This window comes from Hemitrygon akajei, chromosome 4 (assembly GCF_048418815.1).
Source record: "Hemitrygon akajei chromosome 4, sHemAka1.3, whole genome shotgun sequence".
NCBI classification, from domain to species: Eukaryota; Metazoa; Chordata; class Chondrichthyes; order Myliobatiformes; family Dasyatidae; genus Hemitrygon; species Hemitrygon akajei.
Window position 1 is genome coordinate 19193734 of NC_133127.1, and position 16239 is coordinate 19209972.

At 38.9% G+C, this 16239-nt stretch overlaps 1 protein-coding gene across 4 annotated transcripts in view; it reads left to right on the top strand.

Annotated features, from left to right (window-relative positions):
- Positions 1-16239, top strand: part of atrn (attractin) — a 414604-nt gene that overhangs the window by 204449 nt on the left and 193916 nt on the right. For all 4 annotated transcript variants that reach the window (XM_073042130.1, XM_073042131.1, XM_073042132.1 and 1 more), the window contains exons 13-16: positions 4316-4437; positions 10454-10592; positions 11783-11964; positions 14040-14259. In XM_073042130.1, coding sequence (XP_072898231.1) covers positions 4316-4437; positions 10454-10592; positions 11783-11964; positions 14040-14259 — 663 coding nt within the window. The remainder of the gene's footprint in view (positions 1-4315; positions 4438-10453; positions 10593-11782; positions 11965-14039; positions 14260-16239) is intronic.

Genomic DNA, 16239 nt, shown 5'->3' on the forward strand with positions numbered 1-16239 from the left:
ATACAGTCTGAAAATGTGCTGCGGCAATTCACTGATGTTGCCATGCTTTAGATGCCAACATAGACCATAACTCCCACGACTTACCATAAGACTTACGAGCAGAATTAGGCCTTTTGGCCCATTGAGTCTCTTCCGCCATTCCATCATGGCTTGTTCGTTATCCCTCTCAACCTCATTCTTCTGCCTTCTCCCCACAACATTTTACATCCTTACAAATCAAAAACCTAGCAGCTGCTGCTTTAAATATACCCAGTAACTTGCCTGTATGTCTGGACGAAGACTGTAAGTTATAGGAGCAGAATTAGGCCATTGAGCCCATCAAATCTGCTTTGTCATTTCATCATGGCTGATCCAATTTTTCTCTCAGCCCTAATCTCTTGCCTTCTCTCCATGTCCCTTTATGCCCTGAACAATCCAGAATCTATCAAGCTCTGCCTTAAAATATACATAAAGACTTGGCTTCCACAGCCGCCTGTGGCAAAGAATTCCACAGATTAATCACCCTGGCTAAAGAAATTCCTCCTCATCTCCATTCTAAAAGGACTCCCCTCTTTTCTGAAGCTGTGTCCTCTGGTCTTAGACTCTCCCACCATAGGAAACATCCTCTGTACATCCACTCTATCAAGGCCTTTCACCATTCGATAGGTTTCAATGTGGTCATCCTTCATTCTTCTGAATTCTACTGAATACAGGGCCAAAGTCAACGCTTTTCATATGAGAAGCCATTCAATCCTGGAATCATTTTTGTGAATCACCTTTGAACCTTCTCCAGATTTAACACATTGTGGAATGTGGAATCAATCAGATCAGTTTTACGTTAGAAGGGTTAATTAGCATAGTTTTTGAGATATGACACAGCTTTCCAATAATTGATTGGGTGAGCACTGTTGGTCTGATGGGCCCTTTTTTGCCTTTTTCAACTTTTATATTTTAAAGTTCAAACTAATGGCAGCAAGTTGTCTCATTTTTTAACTGCATTGCATTTGTGGTTTCTAAATGACAATAAACTGAATCTGAATCTGAAGTTTCATCATTAAGAAATAGCTCTCTCTCCAACCCCCCACTGGTTTGTTGTGCAGTCAGATTTCTTAGAAACATAGAAAAAACCTACAGCACAATACCACAAAGCTGTGCCAAACATGTCCTTACCTTAGAAATTACCCAGGGATACCCATAGCCCTCTATTTTTCTTGGCTCCATGTACCTATCCGGAAGTCTCTTAAAAGACCCTATTGTATCCGCCTCCACCACCGTTGCCAGCAGCCCATTGCATGCACTCACCACTCTCTACGTTTAAGAAAAAACTTGCCCCTGACATCTCTGTACCTACTTCCAAGCACCTTAAAACTGTGCCCTCTCATGCTAGCCATATCAGCCCTGGGAAAAAGCCTCTGACTATCCACACAATCAATGCCTCTCATCATCTTATACACCTCTATCAGGTCACCTCTCATCCTCCGTTGCTCCAAGGAGAAAAGGCCGAGTTCACCCAACCTATTCTCATAAGGCGTGCTCCCCCATCCAGGCAACATCCTTGTAAATATCCCCTGCACCCTTCCTGTGGTTTAAACATCCTTCCTGTAGTGAGGTGGCCAGAACTGAGCACAGTACTCCAAGTGGGGTCTGACCAGGGCCTTATATAGCTGCAACATTACCACTCGGCTCCTAAACTCAAATCCACAATTGATGAAGGCCAGTGCACCATGTGCCTTCTTAACCACAGAGTCAACCTGTGCAGCAGCTTTGTGTGCCCTATGGACTCAGACCCTAAGATCGCTCTGATGTTCCACATTGCCAAGAGTCTTACCACTAATACTATATTCTGCTATTATATTTGACCTACCAAAATAAACCACCTCACACTTAACTGGGTTGAACTCCATCTGTCACTTCTCAGCCCAGTTTTGCATCCTATCAATCTTCTGCTGTAACCTCTGACAGCCCTGCACACTATCCATAACACCCCCAACCTTTGTGTCATCAGCAAATTTAAATACCCATCCCTCCATTTTCCCATCCAGGCCATTTATAAAAATCACGAAGAATAGGAGTCCCAGGACAGATCCCTGAGGCACACCACTGGTCACCGGCCTCCATGCAGAATATGACCCGTCTACAAACACTCTTTGCTTTCTGTGGGCAAGCCGCTTCTGGATCCACAAAGCAATGTCTCCTTGGATCCCATGCCTCCTTACGTTTTCAGTAAGCCTTGCATGTGGTACCTTGTCAAATGCCTTGCTGAAATCCATATACTGCTCTGCTTTCATCAATGTGTTTAGTCCCATCCTCAAAAAATTCAGTCAGGCTCGTAAGCAATGTTCCCTCTAATTTTTAGTAGTCAGTGTGCGCAAAAATCTTATGTTGTGCAATTTTTTTTCCCATGACAAAAGTATGTGTGCACTGAGTGCACACATGGTGCAGTTTATGTAGGTTTACAAAATATTTGACATAAAACTGCACGAATTACAACAAAATAACATAGATATTTGTCACTCAGTTATTTTTTTCTCTCTCCTGTCTTTGGCATTTACCCATTCTTTGATTTCCTCTGGGTTTGATGGTATTCTTACTTGCTCATCTGCACTCAACCGTAACATGCGCAGCACTCCTGTAATGGGTAATGACAGGTTCTGTTGCCTGAGCTTTTGTACACCATCTAAATGCGATTTACTTGCCAAATGACGCTTCAAACAGTCAAGTTTCCAAATATCATCCCACTTCTTTCCATTAGCAAATTCTCCAGCAACTTCCACATAAGGACAATACAAACAGATAACTCCAGTTACCGAATCATACATAAGTATTTCTCGTAGCTGAATGTTTGTGACCTCATGAGTTTTCGGTGTAGCAGTTTCTATTATTTTGTTAAGCCATTCAACTTTAAACAAATTTCCAGTACTTTTGTGCTTCACACCCTTCGCTTCTTTTGAATTTGACATAGTGAATCAATATTTTTTTCAATAAAAACTTAGTAAGCTATCTATAGGGTTTGAAACAGATCTTTGTAAACTTTACGATATGAACACAGCCATCGAGGACGGCTGCCGCCGTGGTGCCGCTGTACAAACCGGAACAGGGAAGGTGAGGTGATGTAAATTAGTGACGTGCATTGTGGTATTTGAAAAACTGACTAACTAGTTAACAGAAACATCTAGCTAAAAGATTATTTTCAATAAGTATAATTATTAATTACTACATTATTTTAGGTAACTAACCTTTTGTGCACACATTGATTTCCTTTGTGCACTGGTTGAAAAACTTGTGTGCGCGCACATTTGTGCACAGCTTAGAGGGAACATACCTCATAAGGCACAACCTGCCTTTGACAAAGCCATGCTGATTATTCTTATTAATGTTATGCCTCTCCAAATGTTCCTAAAGCCTGTCTCTCAGGATCTTTTCCATCAACTTAACCAACCATTGAAGTAAGACTCATTGGTCTATAATTTCCTGGGCTATTTCTACTCCTTTCTTGAATAAGGGAACAACATCTGCAACCCTCCAATCCTCTGGAACCTCTCCCATCTCCATTGATGATGCAAAGATCATCGCCAGAGGCTCAGCAATCTTCTCCCTCGCCTCCCACAGTCGCCTGGCATGCATCTTGTCTGGTCCCAGTGACTTATCCAACTTGATGCTTTCCAAAACTCCAACACATACTCTTTCTTATTATCTATATGTTCAAGCTTTTCAGTCCACTGTAAGTCATCCCTACAATCGCCAAAATCCTTTTCTTGTTTGAGTTGTGTGTCAACCAAATGAGAGAGCCAGCTTGTAATTGTTTTTTGAAGCAAGCAGTGTTGCACTGCACTGAGCTAACATTTTGATGGTGCTTATTGGGGGATGAAGCTAATTGAGGAGCAATTAAAATAATTAGCATTAATTAGTTGTAATGCTAGTATAAAACACAGAATTGGAACAAACCGAGATGCACAATAGAATGAAGTTCTGCTTTGTTTGTTGTCTGGTAAAAGGATCGATTTACACACGGTTTATATAATGCACTTAGTGTGAGTTGCCACTTCAGCATATGTATAAAGTGGTCAGCAATACAAATAAGACAATTTATATAAAATTATCTGATGCTTAGAAAACTATTTGAATCACTGGGTTTGGAAGCCAACTGAAGTTATTACTGCAGAACAATAAGAAGGTCTTTTAGGTAGTGCAGAACATATTGGTAGACTTAAATTATCTTTAGTGGAAAGTAGGCCAACAGGGTATTCGTAGAAATCAATGATATATTATGTCAGTACCTGAGCTGATCTTATTTGTGTACAAGTTGATCATTTTTTCTTCCCCTGTTGTCTTACAGATGCAGATGATGAAAAGTGTGATCAGTATACTGATTGCTACAGCTGCACAGTCAATACAAATGGTTGTCAATGGTGTCATGACAAGTGCCTGTCAAAGAGCAGTAACTGCACAGAAGCCCCTGTGAGTATTGCTATGAATCCTTCTGAGTGCATTCTAATTAATCTTCAAACAGTTATTCTTCCAGAATTCTTGTCAGTATTTCTACTGCAAAATAGCTGCAGTATTATGTAGAGGCAGGATGGAATAATAATGGGCACTTGTTTCACCTCAGAATCTGATCAACACGTGCATTGTTCATCTTGGTACAAACCATTGATAAAGTAAAAGGAGAGTTATTGTTTAAAGTGACTGAAAGCACTTTGTCCACAATTTACAGCAAAGAGCAGTGTAAATTAAGTAATTTAAATTATTGAGTAAACTAATCTAGTAAAATCCCACTAAAATACTTACGAATTGGCCATTACACCACTGGTGTTTAGGGCAGCATTGAAGGTCCGTCACTTCTCGTGGTGTTCAGGGTTTCCTTCATCATGTCAGTAGCTTCATCTGGGTTTTCACGGCTGTCAGCCATGCAAATTCTGGGTGGAGACTGAGGAATACCATTGCACACAGATGTAGAAGGAATCTTCATCGCCGTTTCTGTAACGATTTTGCTTTTCCAGTTAAGGTTATTAGCTGAGTGGAACCTCGAACCTGGAGGACTGGTAGACCACTATTAGCCTGTTCTCAACCCTTTGATCTGTTTGGCATGGGTGATCCTTCCAAGAGTCAAAGCATAAAGCCCTGACTCCAGCCAACATACGCTAGCTCTCCTTGTCATTGAGACACGCAAGCCTCTAAACCCTATGCCAAGGTTGTCGTCCTCTTTGAGGCACTAATTTGCATAGTGATAATATCTGGTCTGTTTTTGATTATCATGTTTAGGAGAGGAAGGTTAGCCAGAACAATGGAAGAAGTTTCTGAGATCTTGTAATAATGGAGTTGGAAAACTAATAAAACTGGCAGATAGGAGTACTTGAAAAGCAGCACCTCTCAAAATGACTCCTGTGGCAATGTACTTAAATTTGTGTTGATTTTCACTTAAGCCCTAGAGCAGAACTTGAATCCATATCCCGTGAAAAATGATGTACTGCTTACAAATTAACTAAGTCAGTATGGTTTCTTAGAATTGGGAAAAAGAATTGTGGCACAGAAAGACATTAATTATTTGCACTTGTCTTGAAGAATAATTTCACAATATGGAAATGTAGCTTATAGATCAAATGCACCTTTTGATTTTGGCATACAAATCAACTTCTGTTATTTAGACTGATCATTAATAATTCCAAGTTAAGATGTGTGATCACCAATAACCTGGTTTCTTCAAATAAGCATGCACCAAATACATATTAAATAATAAGGCATTAAAGGCAAGTATGAGACATCAGCACCTAAGTGAATCTTGATGGTAAAGATACAAGCAATGACAGCTTGCTGACAAGTAGATTACAGGCTGTCAAAAGGTTACAAATGCCTAATTTATGGACACCCATAAATATGAAATGAGCTCTCATAAAATTACTAAATTCAAAATTCTGACGTATATACATATATTTATTCTAACAAATGACAACTAGTTTCCCACCTCTCACCACTTTTAGTAATCGTTCTTAGCAGTTTTGTATGTTTCGGATGCCATTCATTACAATTGAGTAATTTTTTCCCCCAATTTATGGATAAAATCAACTTGTAGAAACCATTTGTTACTTGTGATGGTCTAGGAATCTGTATTAATACACTTTAGTGTAATAAATATATTTCAGTGAATCTGGGACCAAAATGTGAAACAGCATTCATGTTGGAATGCAAGGCAGCAAGTTTAGTTTAATCAATTTGTTGGTTCGATATCACAAGCCACGGAGGTTGGGAAGACTGAGAAGTGGTGTAAAGTTTTCTGTATTTTTAATGTCCTGGGATATGGAAGGACCAAAATGAGACCCAATCATAGTTTCATGCAAACCAAAGTGCATCTCTGAATGTATTTGATTGCTGGTAGAGCAATGGAATCTTTCAAGTATTAGTGACACTGATTTGAAAACTAACTTATAAGGTCATGGCAAAAGGAAGTGAGTTGTGAGGAGGAATGTAGATTTTATTTTGTGGTACTATTTCGCTGAGAAATTAAGCAATTAGGCATCATCTTCATCACAAGGTTTCATGGAAGTCTCATCAGAGAAAGTCTGGCTAAAAGCCACAGCAGTATTTGAAGGACAGGTAATAAAGTTTGGTAACAGACATTTAAAGAGCAAAAAGATGAAGTTATTACACTGGTTGCTGAAAGGTGACGAACAAATGTAGGTCTAAGATGATGCTTGTTTGAGATAGGTAACTTTTTAACAGCCTCATGTTTCTGGAGCAGAGGATAGCCAAGGTGTACAGAAGCGAGATATATCAGCTGGTTGAGTGGTTTCACAACAGCTTCCTTGCATTCAACATCAGTAAGACCAAATTGTGGACTTCAGGAAAGGTAAGTCAAGGGAACACACATCAGTCCCTCATCGAGGGATTAGCAGTGGAAAGGGTTTATAGTTTCAAGTTCTGGGTGTTAGCCTGTCTGAAGATCTATCGTGGATCCAACATATTGATGAAATTACAAAGAAGGCACGACAGCAGCTATATTTCATTGGAAGTTTGAGGAAACTTGGTACATTACCAACGATACTCAAAAATTTTGCAAATGTACCATTGAGTACATTGCATCACCTTCTGGTAAGGAGGTGCCACTGCACTGATCAGTAGAAGCTAAACAAAAGAATATCTGCAGATGCTGAAAATCCAAGCACCACACACACAATGCTGGAGGAACTCAGCAGGCCAGGCAGCATCCATGGAAAAGAGTGAATAGTCAACGTCTCGAGCTGAGACCCTTCATCAAGACTGGAAAAAAAAAAGACAAGGGTTCAGCAAGAGGGGAGGAAGAACCACAGCTGAACAATGAAACCGGAAGTGAGGGGGGGAGGAGGAGTGAAGTAAGGAGCTGGGAAGTTGATTGGTGAAAGAGTTACAGGGCTGAAGAAGGGGGAGTCTGACAAGAGAGGGCAGAAAGCCATGGAAGAAAGAAGAAGGAGAGGAGCACCAAAGGGAGGTGAAAAGGTGATGGAGGGAGACTGGGAATGGTGAAGGGGGGAGGCATTACTGGAAGTTTGAGAAATTGATGTCACCTTATGTCTTGAATATAAGGTATTGCTCCTCCAACCTGAGTGTGGCCTCATCGTGACAGTAGACGAGCCAGAATAGGAAGTGGAATGAAAATTAAAATTAAAATTGTAAGCTCAGCCAGCTCCATCATGGGCACTCACCTCCCCAGCATCAAGGACAGCTTCAAAAGGTGATGCTTTAAAATGGCGGCATCCATCATTAAGGACCCCCATCACCCAAGGCTGCCCTCTTCTCATTGCTACCTTCAAGGAGGAGATACTGGAGCCTGAAGACACACTCAACTTTTCAGTAACAGCTTCTTCAAGGTTGAAAGTTGAAAGTAAATTTATTACGAAAATACATACAGTACTGTGCAAAGGTCTTTGTCAGATATAGATATATATAGGTAGGGTGGGAGCAAAGGATGTTGAGAATGGTGGAGCTCCTTGGGAGGGATGTAGGACAAGTGGCAGAAAAGGAATGCCCAGGGGCAGGGGTTGGTGCGGGTGCAGACACACCCAGCACTGAGACACCAGGCAAGGTAACTTGATTCCAAACAATTGGTTTATTGATCATAACAGAATGTCTCTCAAGTGTTTTCCACTCCCTCCACTCTCCCTACCCCTTTCCCACTCTCAGTCTACAATAGAGATCCATATCAGAATCAGGTTTATCCTCACTCACATATGTCACGAAATTTGTTTTTGTTCAGTACAATACATAAAATTACTACAGTACTGTGCACCCTAGCTGTATATTTGTGCTTAAGACTTTTGCACAGCACTGTAGATGTCACCATACATATACAACCCTGTCTTGGTTTCTTTTTTTAAATTTTATTTATTTATTTATTTTAAAAAATTTTAAAATTAGTTTTTCAAAACATTTTACAAAATTAAAAACCCCAAATCCCAATGAGGAGCATTAATACAGTGCAAGATTAAGCATACAATAACAATATGCTACAAAGGAAGAGAATTTAACAAAAAAGCACCTAAATTAAAGACAAGTGAGCTTAGTGTCCTCCCCAAGCCCCACAACACAAGAAAAAAACAACAACAACTCCAGACCAACCACCACACAGTATAAAGAGTATAAGTCCGGACAGTCAAACTCCCAGACTGAATACACTTAGCAACAGAGGATAATAATGCCTGCTACCAGAAAAAAAAAGGGAGCTGAAAGCAAGGGACCGAAAAGAAGAAAAAAAAAGAAAAAAAAACCCTAGTCAAGAGGAAGGTTATGAAAGTACTCGATAAAAGGTCCCCAGACCTTATGGAACTTTAGATCCAAATTAAGAACTAAATAATGAATTTTTTCGAGGTCCAAGCAGGCCATAATGTGGTTAAGCCATTGCGCATGAGTGGGTGGGGCAACATCTCTCCATCTAAGGAGGATCAAGCGTCTCGCCAGGAGAGAGGCAAAGGAAAGTATTCGGCATTTGGTCGGACCCAGACATAAATCTGTCTCGCCCCAAAAACCGAACAGAGCAATTAAGGGGTTAGGTTCTAGGTGCTGATTCAGAATACCCGATAATGTAGTGAAGACATCTTTCCAGAATTTCTCCAAGCTAGGACAGAACCAGTACATATGGATGAGAGAGGCCACGCCCCTCTTGCATTTATCACAGAGCGGACTAATGCCAGGGTAGAATCGAGATAGTTTAGATTTAGACATATGGGCTCTATGAACAGTCTTAAACTGTAAGAGGCAATGGCGAGCACAAAGGGAGGTTGAGTTAACCAATTTGAGAACTGAGTCCCAGCTTTCCTCGGATAAGGAGATATTTAAATCCTGCTCCCAGGCCATTTTAATTTTATCCACAGGGGCCCGTCGTAAGGCTGCTAGTTTATCTCGGATAATTGAAATTAAACCTTTACCTAGTGGATTAATGGAAAGAAATAGGTCCATAGCATTTTTCGCAGGCATTTCAGGAAAGTTAGGAATTAAAGGAGCAGTAAAGTGTCGGATTTGGAGATATCTGAAAAAGTGAGCGTTGGGCAGGTTGAACTTAACAGAGAGCTGCTGAAAAGAAGCGAAGCGATTATCAATGAAGGGATCTTCAAAATGTCTAATGCCCTTCCTGTGCCAAACATGGAATGCTGAATCGTACGTAGTAGGTAAAAAAAAGGTGATTATGTGCGACAGGGCTAGAAACGGAAAACCCCTGGAAACCATAGCATTTCCTGAACTGAGCCCATATACGCAAAGTGTGTCTAACAAGAGGATTAGCTATTGACAGTCTTGGTTTCTTGCGGACAAACTCAGTAGATCCAATAATCATAATCGAATCAATGAAAGACCATACCCAACAGGGGCAAAAACCAGTGTGCAAAGGACAACAGACTGTGCAAATACAAAAGAAATAATAATAATAACTAAATAGTTAGGCAATAAATATTGAGAACATGAGATGGAGAGTCCTTGAAAATGAGTTGATAGGTTGTGGGAAAAGTTCAGTGATGTCACTGAATAGTCCGTTCCTCTCTGATGTTAGATTTCTAAATGGATAATGAACCAATGAACATTTATTTTCCTCTCTATTTGCTCTATTCTTCTAAATTTCATATTTCTTATCATATGTATATATACTGATTGTAATTTATAGCTTTTAAAAGTATTATGTCTTGCAATGTACCACTGCTGCAAAACAACAAATTTCACGATAAATGACAATGATATTAAAACCTGATTCTGATTCTGGATGGAAGTATTATAATAAACATATCCAGAAAGAAAAGGTCAGTGATGGAATAAAATTATCTTCCTTTATGTTGATCTTAAACTGCTAGTTAAAACACATTTAAACACATGTTCCAATGAGTAAGTTGATAGAGGTTCAAGTTGGACTGAAGTTCAAGAAATATCATTTTAGTGTGCTCAATCTTTAAAGCTGTATCACTGGATGCAATAATTAGCTTGTCATTTGCTTTTTGTTGATGCTGATTGTGTATTTTAGGGACCAGTTGAGAGTTTTGGAGTGTGCCCGGAAGATAAACCCGAGTACGTTTGCAACAAGCTGACTAGCTGCAAGAGTTGTGCCATGGACCAGAACTGTCAGTGGGAACCCAGAAATCAAGAATGCATTCCACTACCTGGTAGGATTTCTTTTATTTTAACATTTAACTATTTGTAAGCTGCGGTGTGAATAACTGATACCTGATACAGTTGTCCAAGGTACTAGAGTCGTAGAGTCATAGAAAAGTACAGTATAGAAACAGGCCCTTCAGCCCATCTGATCTGTGCCAAACCATTTAAAACTGCCTACTCCCATCAGCCAGCACTGGGATCATAGCCCTCTGTACCGCCGCCATCCATGTACCTATCCAAAGTTAAAACTTCGCTTAAAAAACTTATTTAGCTGTGCTATTTGTCAACTCTTAACCTTCATGATCTGCTAGTAAAATGATAACCATTAGAGAGAGAACAGCATGCAAATTTACTGGCTGTTCATACTTGAAATAAAATTGGACTTGACAGAATTATCTGCTGGTTATTTGAGTAGCAGTAATCCCACTGTATCTTTAATTGCCTTTTTCAAATTCACTCTGTGATGTATCATGAGTGTGGTTAATTTCTATGCAGATGATAATGATATATCTGATTCTTTGTGTATTTTTCCAGTAATACCACTAGCAAAACATAGGGTTATTTTGCATTTAAGTGTACTTGAGTAATTCTAAATTATGTCACATCTGAAGAGTAATAATTGTAAAAAGCCATGAGGCACAACTTCATATCCCACTTATGCTGATCTTGCCTTGTTTTCTGTTGTGTTGCATTTGAATTATCATTATTATCAGTGATTAAAAGAGCAACCTGATTCTTTGATATAAACTATACCCTTCCACTCTTGAGCACAGACCTGTAATTAAGTTGGGTTTTATTGCTCATATAACCTACAACTAAATTTTGAATATGTAATTACTTTCTGCAAGAAAAAAAATTGGTGCTTGCGATGATAGTTCTGATTTAGGCTTTACAGGAAAGCTACTTTTTTTTTGCATCTCTTGTTTGGCGCGTGATTGATAGCTTGTGAAGTGGATTATTGAGTTGGGAAAGGGGAATAATTTTGTTGGAGTGGGTAGGAGTCGGAGAATAAAACTTGGCATCTAATTAATTTACTAACAATATTGCTCGGTAGAATGTACTTGCTGTCAGTGGCCTCAAGCAATTGCCTGTGTGATCAATGCAAATATAGCTAGGAATCCAGTATATCAAAATGAAAGTATGTATAACTTAGCGTATTTCATTTTGAAGTGTTCAATTTTTATCTTGGGGACTGCAGAAACAATCTGTGGAGAGAACTGGCACTTAGTGGGCAACTCGTGTCTGACAATCACCACTTCAAAAGATAGCTATGATAATGCAAAGCTGTTCTGCAGAGGTCAGAAAGCTGCATTAGTCTCACTTACGTCACAGAAGAAAGTCGAATTTGTTCTGAAGGAATTGCAAATCATGCATGTGTTGGTGAGTAAAATGCTCTGAGCAGATTTGCTTTGTGATATTGTTTAAAAAAAACACTTTCTCCATTATGACTCAAGCAGTTTTACATGAATAAAAGCAGTGGTTTTGATTGAACTGATCTGATTTGAAAAGGTAAAGGCATCAGAGAGGTTGGTGAGTCAGTTTCTACAACCGCAGTGGTTCAATTGAAGGTGCCCTCGGTGGTAGATGGGATGTTTCAGGATTTTGACCCAATTGTAGTGATGGAATGAACGTTCCATGTTCCAATCGACGTAGCATATGATTTGTGGGTGGAGGAGTGGAGGTTTCTTGTCATGGTATTCACTTGTTCCTTTCTTTGGACTCCAATTTTCAGTTTTATTCATTTTACTTATTTTTGTATTTGCACAGTTTTGACTTCTTTTGCACACTGGTTGCTTGTCAGTCTTCGCATGTAGTTTTTCATTGATTCTATTGTATTTTTGTTTTACTGTAAATGCCTGCAAGAAAATAAATCTCAAGGTTGTATATAGTGACATAACATAGTCTAATAATAAGTTTTCTTTGAACTTTGTTTCTGCTGATGTCCTTCATGTTGTTAGAAGCTGCAAGTTCATAATAGGATCTGGACGAAGCCTTGGCATGTAGCACTAACGGCATACAAAGTGCTGCTCTAAATCTGTATTTAAGTTTGCTGGTAGCACCACTGTTGGCCGAATCAAAAGTAGTAATGATTGAAAATTTGGTTGAGTGGTGTCACAACAACATCCTCTTACTCAACATTAGCAAAACCAATAAGCTGATTATTAACTTTAGGAGGAAGAAGCTGGAGGTCCATGAGCCAGTTCTTATTGGGGGATTGGAAGTGGAGAGGTTCACTAACATTAAATTTTTGGCTTTAATATATCAGAGGATCTGTTCTGGGATTAGCACATCATCACGAAGAAGGCATGACAGTGCCTCTACTTTCTCAGAAGTTTGTGTAGATTTGGCATGTCATCAGAAACTTTGAACTTCTATAGATATGTAGTGGAGGGTATCCTAACTGGTTGCATCCTGTCCTGATATGAAAACAGCAATGTCCAGAAATAGAAAATGCTACAGAAAGCGGTGGATATATGCCAGTTCGTCACAGGCAAAGCTCTCCAGCTATTGTGTATGGAGCACTGCCGCAAGAAAAAGAAACTATCATAAAAGACCCTCATCATGCAGGCCTTACTCTTTTCACACTGCTACCATTGGGCTTAGGTCCCACATCACTAGTTTCAGGAACTGTTATTACCCTACAATCATTAGGGTCCTAAACCGAGGATGACTTAAATCACTACTCTGATTCTAACATTGACAGTTACACTTTCAAGGAATCTTTACAGCTCTTGTTCTTTGTATTACTTTTTTATTTGCACAGTTTTTCTTATTCTACATGTTGTTTGTTTGTCAGTCTTTGTCTTCTTGGGTATAGTTTTCATTGAATTCTATTGTATTTTGTTCTCTGTAATAGCCTGCAAGAAAATGAATCTCATGGTAGATTGGTGACATGTATGTACTTTGATAATAAATTTGCTTTAAACTTTGATTATATACAGAATGCTATCAATAAAAGCATTACAATACTTAAAACATTAATCTAGTTTTGGTTTTGTACATTATTTTTGCTTCAGATTATTTTCCATTAGTTTACACAGGAGCATAAAAAGGAGTAATCAATTATTCATTCCCTTTACCTGAACACAGTGTTGCAGAGTTAATACAGATGTAAGATCATAGTAGATATTCACTTCAACTCCATTCATCTACCTTTTAAATACTTAACTAATTTTAAAACAATGCTTGCACTTCAAAAATCATTAGTTGTACTTTCCCTTACCTGAAGATGTGAGAGACAGCCGAAATGTTAAATCTGTTTGTTCAAGTAGTGTGGGAATCTCACTGCCCTTTCGAATTGTCTTTAAGAGGACGGTGATAATCAGCTGTGAGGAGATAAGTGTGCGGACTTCAGGAACAAACTATATTTCAAATCTTTTCTATTCCATTTGCAGAAAGTGTAGCACATTTTAACAGTCGCACATCTGTTTTTATTATCACGCTTTTTTTTGCAGCGAAAAACACCAATAACCCCTTGGGTTGGATTACGCAAAATAAATGTTTCTTACTGGTGCTGGGAAGATATGTCACCTTTCACAAACACATCACTGGCATGGATGATCGAGGAGCCAAGTGATGCAGGGTTTTGTGGCTACTTGGCAGAACCAAGTTATGCTGGTTTGAAAGCAGCTACCTGCATCAATTTAGTGAATGGAAGTGTGTGTGAAAGACCAGGTGAGTACTCTGGCAAATTGGAAGATATGTGCTTAAACAGTTTACTGAATTCCCTGAATAATCGGCTGTAATCTTTAACTAAGAACAAGAATAAAATTCATGTTAAATATTACATACAATCCTGCATTGGAAATATCTGCATTCCTTTATTGTAGCTTTGCCTATATTATGGAACTCCTTTCCCAACAACACTAGAGGAATCTTTGCCAGCAGTATTACAAGATTAATGCACAAAAATACTGGAGGAACTCAGCAAGTCTTGGCCTAAACCATTGACATTGTTCAATTCAATTAAATTCAATTCAAGTTTAATTGTCATTCAGTCATACATGAATACTCAAGCAAGACAGTGTTACTCCAGGGCCAAGGTGAAAAATACAGTATCAACAGTCACACAGCACAAAGCACACATAGCATGTACAAGGTGGCAAGCACATATAAGATATCAGTAAAATACAACCACGCAAAAAAATATATTTCAGACCCTAAGTCTGCAATTACCACCGAAATCTGCAGTTGACCACAGTATAGCTCATCTACTGCCGAGCAAACGCTGCAGGGGTTGGGGGGGAGGGAGTGTAGCACTCTGACTCCAAACTGGACACACCTTCCCCAGTGTATTGCACTGGCTCTGACGCATCTCTCGTGGTGGCTGCAAGCAGGCAAACCCATGGCTTGAGGCCTAGTGTTCGCTATTTTTCTCCATTGATGCTGAGTTCTTCCAGCACTTCGTGTTTCTCTGGATTTATGCCATCTGCAGGATCTTTTGTCTTTAGCATTACAAAATTATAATTTAATAATTTATTGGTTTTGGGTCACTAAACAATTCACAAAGTTGCACTAAACGATTAACAAAGTTGATCAGGACAAACAATATGGTCATCCATATGTTCAAGCTAGTAGACGATTGCAAAAAACAGTGCTTAATAATCATGTTCCTATTCTCTCAAATAATTCATATAATTTTGGTGCTTGACCCTGGTGATTCTGACCTGCAATTTGGCCAAAGTAAAATTGAATGTCTTGTAGAGACTGAATAACTGGAAGATTGAGTATTTCAATATTAAAAGGATGCCAACTGGATCAGCACAATATTTCAAGCAAAAAGATGTACTGAAAAAGTAAAGTAAATCCAATCCCAAGAGTTATTTGTTCACATGAGATGGGAAACATATCGGATGATCATAGGTTCATAATGATACCCAAAGATTTTAATCATTGTTATTAACTTGTTAACACTTGGAATGAATTTGAAGGCAAGTAGAACTCTGAAATTAATTAAGGACTTATTGAGTTGTATCATTAGAGTGAAAGCAAAATTAATGAATTCATTATTACCTAGCTCTAAGGGTCTTTCAATTCTTTTTTAAAATAGAAAAATATCTTTAGGAAGTCACGTGGTAGAATGTAGTCATTGTGCAACATCAAGACACCACCATTTTGGTCAATAGTCATTGTGCAACATCAAGACACCAACATTTTGGTTAATAGTCATTGTGCAACATCAAGACATGACCATTTTGGTCAATAGTCATTGTGCAACATCAAGACACCACCATTTTGGTCAATAGTCATTGTGCAACATCAAGACACCAACATTTTGGTTAATAGTCGCTGTGCAATATCAAGACACCACCATCTTGGTCAATAGTCATTGTGTAACATTGAGACACCAACATTACATTCAGCAGTAATTGTCAGGAAACATCAGGTAACCAATATTTTGGTATAGCTATCAGCTTTCCCATTGATCCAGATCAGAACTAAATAAAGAGTGAACATTAAAGGGAAAAAAATCTACGTTTATATATTTTTCTAGGAATATGAACAATTCTAATCAACTGAAGTACAATGTAAATCGGATTAATTTGATACTTACAGCTCATTGCTTTATATTAAGGGAAATGTCAGACTCGGCTTGGAGTTGTGTTGGTGTGGAGGTGGGGTGGTGCTACTAGAAAGAGAAGGGGGAGTCAGAAA